Source organism: Camelina sativa, chromosome 20, assembly GCF_000633955.1.
Source record: "Camelina sativa cultivar DH55 chromosome 20, Cs, whole genome shotgun sequence".
NCBI lineage: Eukaryota > Viridiplantae > Streptophyta > Magnoliopsida > Brassicales > Brassicaceae > Camelina > Camelina sativa.
The window spans coordinates 27,618,226-27,634,082 of record NC_025704.1 but is presented as its reverse complement, the minus strand read 5'-3'; the positions used below and the strand labels follow the sequence as shown (position 1 = coordinate 27,634,082).

Below are 15,857 nucleotides of genomic sequence, written 5' to 3'. Positions count from 1 at the left end.
GTTTTAGAAAATATATTTTAGTAGTGTAATAAACAGGGAAAATAAATCAATCTTCTCTATTTCCTGATTAAGCCAAATTAAATGACTATCTCGCATAATCATACCACGAAAACATAATAACGAAAACGTATGTTGTATAAGCTAACAACGGGTTGACAAAAGAATATACTATAATTTCTATACAATATACAAATTTGGCAGTTGGCACTAAGAAATAAGAAGTGGAACAAACCAGGAATTGACTATGAAGATTTATTTGTGTTCCACCAAATAATGAAGATAACACCGACACACCGTATACTAATTATGAGCTATCCATTTCATTAATTAATGTGTACCTGATACCTACTATAAGAATGTTTGTCTAAACTAAATTACCTTAATGAAATAATCTGCTTGATCCATTTTTTAGGTATATATATACATTACTCGTGTAGTATCAATACAATAAAAAAGAATGATGTGTTGCATTCCTGGTGTGACACATCAGCTTTAACATTGAAGTATGCCTTGATAAATCAGTTAAAATCAATAGCTAATAAAAACATTTTAATTAATACAGCTAAGATTTCTAAACCAATTAAAAAATTATGTGCCACATCACATTGTCTTTTACTTCATAAACCCTCACCGACATAAAAAAAAAAAAAAAACAGGAAATCTCTTATTGTTTGTTCTTCTCCTTCACAATACAAGACATAAAGAGAAGAAAAACAAAAGAATCGTCACAAAGCTTCGCCTTCGATGAAACAAACATAAAGAGAAGAAAATGCACCAGACATGGAAGAAGCATATATAGGTCATTGCTAATGAGACAAATCAATCTCACCAAATTCACCCACCATTTGATTAAATCGAACAAGAATTTCATCAAAATCTACAGATTCCGAAATCAAATTCTCGAGTCATCGAGAATTCTTTGGAAGAAGAGGCAAGATTAAAAATTAGAATAGAGAAGAAAATTGAAAAGATAGAATAGAGAGAGACACACACAGACAGTGATGTGAAAAAGAAAGAAAAAGAGAAGAGAGACATAGAGATATCAAGTCCTCAGAGAAGCCCCTTCCTAACCACACAATTTTTGTATGATATACAGACGATAAATAATTCACAAAAGAACAACTTGGGCATGACAAAGTTCATGAATTTCTTTTAGAATCGCAAGTACACTTGAGGTAAAGATGTCGTTTGTGTTCAAGCTTTTAGGGTTGCTTCAAGAAGAAATATTAGTGTTTGTGTAAATTGACTCACCTCTTCTTTGTTGACTTAGGTCTTGAATGAAGATGATATTGAAGGAATTGCTGCTTTGGACCATAACGTTTTCTTTAGTCAAGTTTTAGTACAATACAGGTTACTTACTACTACTTCTACAACTCATTGTCTTCTTATTCCCCTTTCGATCTTAGTAAATTTCATAAGCTTCATCTTTGGTTTGTAGCATGGAAAGCTTGATGCTTTGATCTAAGTGGCATGCTTTGGTGATTGCTTTGATTTAGGGGTACAATATTAACACAACCTTAGTTAATAATAATGCAACTGCCAAAAATTATTTAGATTAACCTTAATAAAATTTTGGAGGTGATAAAAGACATCAGTTCCACATTGATACCAATTTGATAGTAATTAGCTTTTCAAGAGGGACAAGTAATATATTTGAGATTAATCCTGAGAGAGAGGAAAAGTCTCCATCGCTGCTATCAATCATTAATAGGACAAAGAAAAGCAAACAACAAATGATAGATTGGATCCATGGTTGGTTCTGTAGTTGGCAACATCTAGAATGGTTTGAGGCGTACTTCCAAGTGCAAGAAGGCTTTGATATATGACTTATGGGCAGAACGAAACAACCGAATACATCGCAACACTCGTCACTCACCTGCTACAATCACACGCCAGATAGAGAACACCATCAAAAGCAGAATCACTGCCTACAGATTAGAAAATCCGGTGGTGGCAAGTGAAATTCTCCACCTTTGGTTCTCCTTTAGTTGATCGGAATATCAAAATCCTCTTGTAATGGTCACAACTCACAACAGCAATTCACCTTTCCTTCTTTTGAATACAAGTTTCATTACTCTTAGTTGTATTTGTTTTCTTTACTTTTTCTTATAACAGAATATTTTTTATGGGTTTCAAATATTTAGGTTTTATTAAAAAGACTTTTGAAACGTCTTACTGTCTTAGGCCTCCTTGGATAAAAGTTGTGAAATCATGATTAGTATCATTTTTGTAATATATTTTTACAGAGTTACATGAATCAATATTTTAATGCTGATGTGTAGAGAACATAATTTGTATTCGATTTTGTGACACATTCTGTTTTGAAGGAACTGAGTGTTCTCTATTTTGTAGTCACCTTTCAATTTTCAGGAAATCTACTTATAATGGACGGTTTACGAACAAGCAGTGATAAAAAAAATGTGGTTTTTCATTGACAAAAGAGTTGGATAGTAATGCAAGTGTGTTTCCATAGACATTTAGCTCATATGTTTAAGTTTAATGTCTTTATAGATTGTTTTGGGAGGCTGTTAGGACCAGATCTTCGTTACTCCAAAGACTGTTCTGAAGCTGGATTGGAGTTCCTGAGGATCACCAAAGCTGTGGTCAATAATGTATTTACTCATTTTCTTAAGATGACTGTGTTGTTGTTTTAAAATAAAATTTATGAAATAAAAAACTCAAATATCATATGAAAATAGAAATAATACTAAAGATACAAAATAACAATTGAATTATCAAAAACTTATGAAGCTTGATATCAAAGAACATATATTACATCATAAAATCTGAAAAAATCAAATCTGAAAAAAAATTAAAAAACCAACTTCGCGACGTAGCACGGGTTTAACCTAGTTAATACTTAATACTTAATTCGAAATGCATATATATAGTATATACATCATAAGATATACTCCCTCCGGTTTTATTTATTTGACGTTTTAGAAAGGTTCACTCAGATTAAGAACTCTTGTAATTTGACAACTTTAACCTCACAAATAACATCAATTAACCATCTTATTTTGATGCATTTTTTTTTTTTTACAAACCATTGACAATCAAACAAAAAGTCTTTGAGGTAGATATTGGAGATTTTGTTCCATGCAATCGATACTACAACCCAATGCAACTCTACCTACAAGGAGACGAGTCAATATGAAATTAGTTAATTGGGTTCTCAGATTGGATTCAGATTTTTTTCTTTCTTAAATTGCATATTTGCATGTGTATGTTTGTTTGTGGGATTTTACAGACATTGATTCGAGACTCATCTTTGGGAGAAAAGCTCTTGGAATTCATTGTAGAACAAAAAAGGCAAAAGAAGTTTGTTTTTTCTTTAACTCTTGATTTTAATTTTGAGGATCTGGATTCTAGATTTTTAACTGATTAATTTCTTCTTCTTCTTTTTTCTATGTTTGATCTCAATTTCATCACTGTCCAATCTACAGTTTCATCAGTTTATCTGCATAAGATCTAATTCTCTAAATTATAGATCAATTTTTGTTTTACTAAAAAAAAACTAGAGGGAGGAGAGAGAGTTAGAGGAGATTTGTAGGATGGGATTGATCTGGTGAGAAAGCATATTGGATATGACAGCGATGAAGCAGCAACACATACATATGCTCTTGCTGCTCTCAAGTACAGGGGATCCAACACGGCAACACCATCTGAGTTTTCTGGTAAACTAAAAAAGAATTATACCCTTGATGGATTGATGCATGTTATATTTGTATGCTTATCTCGATTTTCTTGTTTAGATGATATAACATGAATCTAAGTTGAAAAAAAAAGTGACTCTTCAATATTATCCAGCGAGGGAAGAATACTTTCAATTATTAAATAAATAATTTGTTTAGTTTTATTCATTTTATGTATTGTGTTAACTTAATTAAAATTATATTTGGAATTTTATTGTAAAAATCACATTGAAAACCGAGAATGACAAGTAATTTTAAACAAAAAAATATGCTAGAACAACAAGTAAATTAAACCAGAGGGAGTATTGATATAAATTTAATGAATAACACAATGTACAGCATTACAACATTTAAGGCTTCACCTAGATGCAAGTTGTTGCATTAACTATTCGATCCACGTGATTATTCATCCAAATATAGTGTTAAGTGCAAATTAATGTTATGTTTTGTGAAAATTCTCGGGTTACTTAAAGGAAATACATCTTCCAAAATTAAGTACTACGTATAACTTTAGGTATCAAAATTATTCGAATGTGACTTGTACTTCATGTTTCGCTTCGGTTATATATAGATTTTTCTCCTTTTGAAATGTACTAGGAACATATTTTGTGTGTTTGCATATAGTTACGGTTCAGTTTGGATCTAAAACTATCTTAAACTAGTATATTATATGATTATTGTAAGACATAAGTTTAATCTGTTTAATATGACATGAAGATATAATTTTAAAGTTTAATAAAAAATCCGCTATTTTATTTTTATTAAAATACGTGGTTGAACCGGTAACACAACTTTGTTTGTGGAGGTTCGATTTTGAAGTTTTCTTTATTGATTTTTTGTTTTTTTTAAAAACTTTTGATTTGGTCCGATCAATTAAACGGAAATAGACAGCCCCTAATTAAATTTGATTGGATATCTTATTATATATTGTGCATATAACACTAGAAGGTACGTACCAAACAAACTTCTCATTTCTCTCCACTCGAAACGTTCACAACAATGAGAAGTCATCAAACACATTCTTCTTCAGCTGTTTCCTTCATCTTCTTCCTCTTCCTATTGTTCAGCCCCTTCTCATTCTCTACGTCAAAACTAGAACCTGTTAAACGTAACCCTAAAAGGAAACAATCAGTTTCAGCTATTCTCATTTTCGGAGATTCGACCGTGGATCCGGGCAATAACAACTACATCGATACGATATTCAAATCTGATTTTCCTCCCTATGGGCTCGATTTTAAAAACAAAATTCCCACGGGTAGATTTTGCAACGGTCGACTCGCCACAGATTTCATTGGTTAGTGTTGATATATACAATAGAAGTATCTTGATTCTATCTATATAATGAACCTAAATATCGTATATATACGTATGCGTAGCTTCATACCTTGGTGTGAAGGAGAATGTGCCAGCATATTTGGACCCAAATCTTGGAGTAAATGAGTTAATAACTGGAGTTAGCTTTGCTTCAGCTGGATCTGGATATGATCCTCTCACTCCAACCATTACTGTTAGTGTCCAATCTCCATCTTTATTCTCCTCTTTTAAATTTTTGGACATAATTAAGAACGTAAAAAAAGAATTATATACATGAAGGTCGTTATTTTAGTATTACCATAACCATATTGTTGCTATTATAAGTCTTCTATACCTAAATCGAAGATCAAATATATATGATGGTTTGAGTATAAATTTCAAGATGATTATTACTATATTATTTCGTCAACTGGCCTTGTCTAAATTAACCAAAAAATTAGGATAGAGTTCCAGAATCTAAATTACATTTGTAACGACTACATTTGAGGATAATATATCGATGCTCATTGCCCAATATGGAAAGTACATATTACAGTAAAATCTCTATAAATTAATAAAGTCGGGACCATGAAATTTTATTAATTTGTAGAGGTTTTAATTTATCGATAAATTAATAATTATTAATTTATCGATAAATTAATAAAATATTAATTTATGAATAAATTTTTAATTTTCATAATTTTGAAAATTTTATATTACAGTAAGATACTTTTGTTATTATTCATATTTTTAAAGAATTTCTTAATTTATAATCTTGGATATTGTAATTGCTAAGTTTATAGTTTAGAGTTTAGGTAAAAATGATAAATGTTAGAAGTTTAGAGTTTAGAAGAAATTACTATTAATATCATTCATGGTAATGATGAAATCAAAGAAGATCTTGAGGTAATTTTAGAACTAATTACATGTAAAAAAACAATTATCGTATCTAAGACTGCATAATTTTTGGATGTGATTTGAAAAGATGACAATGAAAAAGATTAGAGATGAACTCCAATAAAAATGTAAATTCAGGAATATACAAACAACAATAGAGTTATATTTCACAAGATTTTCTTATATATATATATATATATATATTATTTAATTATTAATTTATGATATTGATGGACCATATTTTTACATAAGATTTCCAAAAAAAATTATTATCTTATTAATTTATCGAAATGAGTCATTTTTTACATCGGACCAACTCGGGACCAGAAGAATTTATTAATTTATAGCGAGTATTAATTTAAAGAGTATTAATTTATAGAGGTTCTACTGTACATCCTTCAATACTCGAGGATATGAAATTATAGATGTACATATATGAAATTATAAGCAGACATATCATTTATCTGCCGGGCCTATTTCACTGGATTATTAATATATTTCAAGAAAAAATTGAAATCTCATGTGTTTATCCGTGGGTAGTTCTAGAATGTGAAGAAATAAGTAATATAATGACAAAACAAAATCAATCACATGATGTAATTGACGACGACAAATAAAGTATTTTATTTATTTCGTCCTTTCATTCTAGCTTGTGGTAGTTTGTTTAGTCGCCACTATTAGGGTAATTAACTATAGTTTTTTTAAAAAGAGCACATGTTCAAATCACCCAATTATTATTGAAGTAAGATGAAATTATACAAAAAAAAATTATAGCAATTATTGCACTGTGTTATATATTTGGTACACTTTTGGAATAAATAAATGTAAGTATCTTGTTGGGTGTGTTGTTGCTTTCATTGTGGTGTGGTACAGAACGTGTTAGACATTCCGACTCAGCTAGAGTATTTCAAAGAATACAAGAGAAAATTAGAGAGTAAAATGGGAAAAGAAAGAATGGAGAAACACATAGAAGAAGCTCTGTTTGTTGTAAGTGCAGGAACCAACGATTTCGTCATTAGTTATTTCATAGTTCCAATACGAAGGAAGACTTTCACTAACGAAGCTTATCAACAATTCGTTATTTCCAATCTCAAGCAATTTATCCAGGTGAAATTCAGATTTCTTGATTTTCGATATACCTAAAACATCTCTCTCTTTTTATTCTTTTTCTAATTTCAATGTTCAATTTTTATTCAGTCAATTATGATTTGTACAAATTAAGAAAAAAAATTCTTAAACACAAAATTATAGTCTATATATAACCTCATTTTGTTTTGTATTGGTTTGAATATTAATTCGTTCAAATACTGTTTTCTAAATAAAATGTAGTTAATTAATTAATAATAAGATTCAAAAAAATTATTTATATGATTAGTTTAGTTTTAGGTTTTTCATATAAATCTAACTTAGAATTCTAAAATCGAAATTTATAGATAAATATATTATAACAGCACAAAAAAACAAGTTTAAGTTCAAGATACCACAATTTTGATAAATTTCCAAAATATATATACCACAAACATTAGGCCTATCAAAAGTACTCTCAAGTTTATATAGGATACTAGATTAGGACCCGTGCTAGAGCACGGATTGAAATTTCTTTTATTTATATTATAATTTTATAATAAAATACGATTCTGAAGATCATGATTAATGCTAGATTAGGACGTTAGAAACTTTTAAAATCAATCATATAAATTATATTTTATTCTAAAATTATAATATAAATAAAAAGAATTTCAACCCGTGCTCTAGCACGGTCCTAATCTAGCATTAAGATTTAATTTTTAATTTCTGAATACGATCCCGAAGATCACGATTAATCTTGTTAAATTAGCGAGATTTGATTACTTTTTATGATTGTGAGTATATTTTTATCCCTTTAATAACTTTTTTTATTGATGTGGTTTATCAATAAAATCTGTGGAAAATAAATTGGTAATATTGTGATTCTAGATATTTGGAACCATATACGTGATCTTCCGAAATAAAGTTTGGAATATCCATGAACTATCAATTTAGAATAACTCGTTTAAGATTTTCTGTTACAATTAAGGTTTTATTTGTTACAATTAATATATGAATTAATTTACAATATATGTATAACCTATTTGTAACCATTTATTAAAATTATAAAGTCTACCAAAATAATGTTGTGTACTTCCGTTTTATTATAAAGGGGATTAAGGATAACAATATTATCCTAAAGTTTTATATATAAATTTTTTCTTAGACTCGATAAATTAGTGATGTTTTTGGATTTTTTCATTTTTTTTAAGATCGTAACTTTTATTAAAGGAAACATAAAGTGTACGTTTAGGGAAATTTTTTTAAATTGATTTATTTTATTTTTGAAAAAATTATTTTAAAATTGTTATGTTTTCGGTTTGACTTGAATCTACTAAGTGAAACACACTTACATTCATGAGTACAGTTAAATTAAGTTAAACATTTGACTTCGGGCTTCGCGCTCTCATTCGAATTGTTAAAATTAGCTTCTCCAGTCCTTTCAGAATTTTACGGTTTCAGTTGTTCGGTTTAGATTTGACTGGTTTTTTTAAAAAAATTTTCCTTTTGGAAAATCGATTATTTTGTTTAACGATACAGTAGATTTAGAAAATGAAAACACTTATATGTATTGTGGATATATATGGTTAGGGTTTATGGAAAGAAGGAGCAAGAAAGATAGTGGTGGTAGGTTTACCACCAATTGGGTGTTTGCCGATTGTTATAACATTATTCTCCGGCGAAGCATTGACTAACCGTCGTTGCATTGACCGTTTCTCTGCCGTGGCTACAAACTATAATTACCTCTTACAAAAAGAATTGGGTCTTATGCAAATGAGTTTGGCCGGATCCAAGATCCTTTACCTTGACGTTTATAACTCATTATATGAGATCATTCATGATAATCACAAATTCGGTACGTAATAGTTCGGACACAATTTTTAATTAGTTGAGTTATCATTATATTTTAGTCTATACATTTTGATCTTTAGGACTTATGGTTTCTGTTAGAGTTTAGACTTTAGGATATGTGGTTAATTAAGATGTTTATTTTTACACTATTTTGTTAATGTACAAACATGAAACATTTAAACTATTTTCTACTTCTTTACAAAATTTAAGCTATATCATTAATTTTCAACTTTATACAAACTATGGATCTATAGTTATTAGTAAAGTATTCCATTATCATATTAATAAAAAATAATATCTTTTAAAGATTACGATATTTTTGCATTGCCACGAGTCATAAATTTGGTTTCAAAGATATAGTAAATATTTTTATTTTCTGTATGTTAGGGTTTGAGGAAGTAAGCAGTGGATGTTGTGGAAGTGGATACCTAGAGACATCGTTTCTGTGTAATCCAAAGTCATATGTGTGTCCAAATACATCTGCCTATGTCTTTTTTGATTCTATCCATCCAAGTGAGAAGACTTACTTCCATGTTTTTAAATCTCAACGACGAATCTATGATTCTATTATAGAATTATAGATTGTTTCTGATTATGATCACTGAATCACTATTGGCTAAATTGATGTCAATAAACTCAGACTTTTTTCTTCCATTATTAGTGATGAGATGTGCTGATAGTCTATGTATTAATATTTCAAGTTGAAATAAAATATATTAATGTTATACTATATAACTATATATGATTTTTTGTATTTTTGGTTAAGCTTCTATAATTAATCATAGAAAATGAAGTAGAATATGTAGTGTGATGACTTGTCATGTTGTGACGTTTGGACTGGATAGAAGTGAGAACTGATGTAAGTATCTGAGAACCAAAAACAAACAAAAGCATATCATATCGAGAAATGGACAGTCACGTACAAATATGATTTTTGTTGTACATGTAAACAAAATGGTGGGGTTTGGATTCGACTGATTTTATTTTGTTTTATGATAAAAAATAATACTCCTATTATATGAATATGATTATTAATGCTTAGGTTAATTGAAAGAAGGAACAAAACAAATAAAAGTGGCCGGTTTACCACCAATTGGGTGTTTACCGATTGTTAAATTTTTCTCCGGCGAAACATTGACTAACCGTCATTGCAATGATCGGTTCTCCACCGTAGGCACAAATTACATTTTTCTCTTAGTTTCTTACAAAAATAATTGGGCTTCATGCAAATGATTTTGGCCCATCTAAGATCTGAGATCATATACCTACCCCATCTTCGGTCCGACATCTTTTACCTAATTAACTTTTTTTTAGAAAAATGTGATTTTTTTTGTCATCACTGAATCCAGGAGCCTCGATCCATAATCAATCTCTATTATGCAGAGTGATATAATTTAGTGTAGTTGAGCTTTGGATCGCTCCTAGAAGTGATGCTGTAACCACTTGAATAAAAATTCTCCCTCTTGTGAAGTGATTTTAGTGTAGTGGTCAATGGTAAGTCCTTAATGTATAAAGCATATCACACTAGGGATCGAGTCCGGCTTCCTACGAATGTAGGGATTAGGCTAATAGACCGGCCTGTTGTGAAAAAAAAATTCTCTCCCTTATTTTTTTTTTGTCAAAAACTCTTCCTCTTCAAAAGGTAATATACATTGATAAATTTATAAATTTGTTATACAATTGGACCTACAGCCAAAGTGGAGGTGAAAAACACTTAATTGACGTCTATGACTATAACACACCCTACAAACTAGGCCTGGGCATTCGGTTAAATCGGTTCAGCTTATTTGGAATTCTAAAATTCTGCCGAATTGAACCGAATAAAACTTTGGTTCGATTCGGTTCGGAAGTTGGTTATTTTGGTTCGGTTATTAGGTTTAAAATCAATTCCGAACTAAACCGAATTTAAATCTATTTCGGTTAATTCGAACCAAATTAGACCAACATAAAAGATAAAAGGCTCAAATTAACATTTTTACATTTACAGACCAATAGTTAATGGGCCAAATCTAAGCCCAAATTCAACAACATATCCAAACCCATTAAAAAATTAGGGTTGATGATTGACTCTCTTGCCGCCTCTCTTGTTAGCGACGGTGACGGCATGGGTCCGATGTATTCTTCCACGTACAGCCAACGACCTCTGTCCTACCATCATCATAATCACATGCAATCAACAATCCATCATAAAAAACAGAAAAAAAAATAGAAAAACAAAAACAAAAAATTTGAAAACCGATAAGATCTGAAGACTTACCAGTGAATCTAGTCTTGAGTTAGGTGATGAGAAGGCTGGTAAAGACGAATCCACTGATAAACACATGCCATGGATCAATGTTGAGTGAGAAATGATGTCGCAGGGGAGGAGAAGAAGAAGATAAACAATAGATAGTGAAGAATAAACTTAAGAAGGAATGAAGAAAGGAGGAGTCCAAGAAAGGAGAAGAGAGAGAAGACCTCTTCTCTTTTCGCAGTACAGAAAAAAAAAAGACAAGAAATGAAAGTAGACCTAGGATTTTTGTCTTTTTATATGATCCTTCCTAAGCCGAGAAACCTGATCGGTTACTGTCTGTCAAACCGAACCGAACCGTGAACCAAACTCCAATTAAAGTTCCGCCGATCGGTTTACATCTAATAATTGGACATAAACCGAAACCGAATAAACTCGGTTCTTTCGGTTTGGTTCTTTCGGTTTGGTTCTTTCAGGTTGAACCGTTTGCCCAGGTCTACTACAAACAAACAAAAAATAGATTGTTGTGTACAAAAAAAATAGACTTTTATGTGCACACACTACAAGAAATATGGGCATTGATAGCAGAAAAGCATAGTACAGTTTTTGCAAGTGTTATTGTTGATAAAATTTTAGAAATGAATCTATATAATAGCGCTTTTAAAACGCTACACCTAAAAATATGTAAGCGGGAATCAAAAATCATTCTTTCCGCCAACACTTAGTAAAAATTGACTAAAAGTCAGTCCTTTTGCCACTACACGTAGAACCTCTAGACCATTTTTTTTCTAAACCAACGAAAACCTGAATCGTTTTATTTTCTCTTTTCTCTTCCTCATCTCCTTCACACTTCTTCTTCCTCTCTAGGGTTACGAGTAGGGAGAAGCCAAGGTTTTGGCTAAGCAGCCATGAGTGAGACAAGAGATAAGCATTGCATACCCAGATCCGTTTCTTACAACCCAAATTCTTCGTTGTTGTTCTCCTTTAGCTCTGTAAAGGAGAGATGTAGTATAAGGCTATATTTGTAATTAGTACTTGTCAAAAACCTATGTACTAAGTCTATATATATTGTACCCTTGTCTTATGAATGAACATACGATCCTTTCATAATATGGTATCAGAGCAGCAAAGAGTTTAAAAACCTAAAAAAAATTTGGTCGCCGCCTCTTTTTCTTTTTCTTCTTATTCTCTCTTTCACCGACCATGTCTGCTACTTCCGAGATTGTTGCTCCTGCTGATGCAACATCCCTTGTTAACGTTAATATGTCTAACGTTACCAAACTCACATCCACTAATTTCCTGATGTGGAAACGCCAGGTTCATGCCTTATGCAATGGCTATGATCTGGCCGGATATCTTGATGGTTCCACCGCTGCGCCGGAGGCAACTCTCACCACTGATGGCGTCTCTTCCGCCAATCCAGCTTACAAGCACTGGCAGCGACAGGATCAACTCCTTCTCTCCAGTCTTCTTGGTGCTATCTCTCTCTCGGTCCAGCCTTTACTCTCCAAGGCTAACACTTGTGCCGAGATCTGGACCACTCTCACAACCACGTATGCTCAGCCGAGTCGTGGTAACATACTTCAACTTCGGGAACAACTGAAACAATGGAAGAAAGGTACAAAATCTATTGAAGAATACTATCTTGGTTTCACGACACGATTTGATAAATTGGCTTTGCTCGATAGCCCCATCCCACATGAGGATCAGCTTGACTATATCCTTAATGGCCTTCCTGAGGATTACAAACAGGTCGTTGATCAGATTGTTGGCCGTGACACACCACCGTCGCTGCTGGTTCTTCATGAGAAGTTCATCAATCAAGAACTGAAGATTCAGACGCTGCTTACTGCTTCGTCATCATCTCTTCCGGCCTCGGCTAACTTTGTTTCGCACAAAGGCAACAACAACCGCAACCAATCTCAGTCTCGGTCAAATCATAACAGCCAACAACAACGTCAATTCACTCCTCGGTCTGTCTCGCGTGGTTCTCATGGCCGTGGTTATCAGGGCCGTTGTCAAATCTGTGGTGTTCATGGTCACAGTGCAAGGTGGTGTTCTTAGTTACAGTCCTCTGGTCGCGGCTATCAACCATCGGGTGGAGGCTACTCGACGTCCTCAATGCCACCATGGCAGCCACAAGCTAATTTTGCGGCAATGCCATCGAACAATGGGGACCCTTGGATCTTTGATACCGGTGCGACACACCACTTGACCTCTGATCTTAACAATTTGGCTCTTCACCAGCCATACAATGGCGGCGAAGAGGTTAAGCTTGCGGATGGGTCTGGTCTCCAAATAGCCAACACGGGTTCTGGTTTACTTCCTACACCAACTCGCTCTCTTAAGTTACAAGATATTTTATATGTTCCTGATGTTCGCAAAAATATTATCTCGGTGTATCGTTTATGCAATGATAACAAAGTCACTGTGGCTTTCTCTCCTGCCTCTTTTCAGGTGAAGGATCTCAGCACGGGGGTCCGGTTACTCCAAGGCAGGACTAGGAATGAGTTATATGAGTGGCCGGTTTCTGGAAACACCATCTCCGCATTCGCTGCTTCTCCATCACCAAAAACCGACCTCTCATCTTGGCACTACAGACTTGGTCATCCAAACTTATCCACCTTAAAGACTATTGTTTCTCATTTTTCTTTACCACTTTCAAATTCTTCCCACACACAATTGTCGTGTTCGGATTGTTTTATCAATAAGAGCCATAAATTGCCATTTTATTCAAACACAATAGTCTCTTCTCAACCACTTGAGTATCTTTATACCGATGTGTGGACATCCCCCCTTTTGTCTACCGATCACTTCAAATACTATCTGGTTATCGTTGATCATTTTACGTGATATACCTGGTTGTATCCATTGAAACAAAAGTCTCAAGTCAAAGACGTTTTCATCGCCTACAAGGCATTGGTGGAGAACCACTTTCAGTGCCGTATCCGTACCTTGTACTCGGATAATGGGGGAGAATTCATTGCGTTGCGGTCTTTCTTAGCACAACATGGTATCTCGAATCTTACATCACCGCCACACACACCAGAACACAATGGCCTCTCTGAGCGTAAGCATAGGCACATTGTTGAGACTGGTTTGGCTCTTCTCAATCATGCGTCCGTTCCCAACACATATTGGCCATACGCTTTTTCAACGGCCGTTTATCTTATTAACCGGATGCCAACAGCGGTGTTACATGGTGAGTCTCTGTATGTCAAGCTATTTCAGCAATCACCGAACTACTTGAAGTTGAGAGTGTTCGGCTGTGTTTGTTATCCATGGCTTCGTCCCTACACCAAGACAAAGCTTGAAGCAAGATCCACAATGTGTGTGTTTATTGGTTATTCACTCACGCAGAGTGCGTATTTGTGCTTGGAGGTTTCGACTGGTCGTGTCTATACATCAAGACATGTTCAGTTTGTGGAAGACAGTTTCCCCTTCAGATCACCCTCACCGTCTTCTACCTCCCATGACCAGTGTGACGACAACCATCGACACACAGCCTCCGTCAGTTTCCTTCCATCGCCACTCCCTCATTCCTTGTCGCCTCCGTGTTTGAATCCTCACCCTACGGCTTCCTCTCCGCCGTCATCACCTCCGGTGGCCCCTACTGTCCCACCGTCGCCTCTGTCTTCGTCTCCACCATCACAGGTTAGTCCTCCTAATCCTCCATCTCCTGTGCCGCAGTCCTCGTCACATACTCCACAATTGGATTCTGGTACGTCGTCACACACCCAAATATCAAGCCCAACAAATTCTCAAAATACAGGCCCATTACCACCAAACCCACGAAGCCCACCAACAATAACAAATCCATCATCTCCTTCCCTATCGCATTCTTCCTCTTCTCCGCCATCTTCACCGACTACGACATTGTCCCAACAACACACACCATCTCCCACTCCGTCACCTGAACCAGATCCTATACCACCACCACCAGAAAACCTTCACCCTATGCGTACTCGAGCCAAAAATCGAATTACCAAACCCACACAAAAACTTAACCTTATGGCCGTGACGGCGCCGGTGATACCAACGACTGTGGCTCAGGCGCTAAAGGATCCAAATTGGAGGAATGCCATGGCGGTGGAGATTGATGCACAGCTGTGGTATCGAACGTGGGACTTGGAAAAACCCACAACACCGAAACATGTAGTCCCCTGTAAGTGGATCTTTACTCTTAAATATAGACCTGATGGCTCAATTGAAAGGTATAAGGCAAGGCTGGTGGCTCGTGGATTCAATCAATAGTATGGATTGGATTATTCTGAAACATTTAGTCCCGTGATAAAGTCCACTACTGTTCGGCTTGTGCTTGAGGTTGCGGTCAAACGTAATTGGAGTATCCATCAGGTTGACATCAACAATGCATTTCTTCAGGGAACTCTTACTGAAGAAGTATATGTCTCGCAACCACTGGGATTCGTTGACCGTGATCGACCGGACCATGTTTGCCGCCTTCGTAAGGCTCTTTATGGCCTGAAACAAGCGCCTCGCGCCTGGTATCAGGAACTCCGCACCTTCTTGCTTCAGGCTGGCTTCAAGAATTCAATCTCAGATGCCTCACTATTCACTTACAAGCATAACAATGAGTATCTCTACGTTTTGGTATATGTAGATGATATAATCATTGCTGGACCTTCGACTCTTGTCAAGCCATTTCATGAGTCTATTGCTTCTCGGTTTTCACTCAAAGATCTAGGTCCTCTCAGTTACTTCCTGGGTATCGAAGCAACGCGAACACGGCAAGGGTTACATTTGATGCAGCGGAAGTATATAACTGATCTCCTGGCTCGCACCAATATGCAAGAGGCGAAACC

General features: G+C 34.4%; 2 protein-coding genes and 1 long non-coding RNA gene across 5 annotated transcripts; 2 read left to right on the top strand and 1 right to left on the bottom strand.

Annotated features, from left to right (window-relative positions):
• On the top strand, positions 4,662 to 9,458 carry LOC104771846 (GDSL esterase/lipase At5g45960-like). 2 transcript variants are annotated; one of them, XM_019242312.1, is made up of 6 exons: positions 4,662 to 4,989; positions 5,072 to 5,202; positions 6,759 to 6,872; positions 6,981 to 6,992; positions 8,544 to 8,808; positions 9,192 to 9,458. In XM_019242312.1, the coding sequence occupies exons 1-6, from the start codon at positions 4,695 to 4,697 to the stop codon at positions 9,383 to 9,385; spliced, it is 1,011 nt and encodes a 336-aa protein (XP_019097857.1). In that variant the 5' UTR covers positions 4,662 to 4,694; the 3' UTR covers positions 9,386 to 9,458. The 2 variants fall into 2 exon arrangements, with proteins under 2 accessions (XP_019097857.1, XP_010494751.1); XM_010496449.2 differs by having other exon boundaries at positions 6,759 to 6,992.
• On the bottom strand, positions 10,642 to 11,225 carry LOC104771845. 2 transcript variants are annotated; one of them, XR_764951.1, is made up of 2 exons: positions 11,062 to 11,225; positions 10,642 to 10,952 (listed from the first exon to the last, which is right to left on the bottom strand). It is a non-coding gene; the product is annotated as an uncharacterized LOC104771845 (long non-coding RNA). The 2 variants fall into 2 exon arrangements; XR_764950.1 differs by having other exon boundaries at positions 10,642 to 10,947.
• LOC104772879 lies at positions 12,238 to 13,098 on the top strand. Its single transcript, XM_010497436.1, has one exon. It carries the CDS (start codon positions 12,238 to 12,240, stop codon positions 13,096 to 13,098), a length of 861 nt encoding a protein of 286 aa, XP_010495738.1.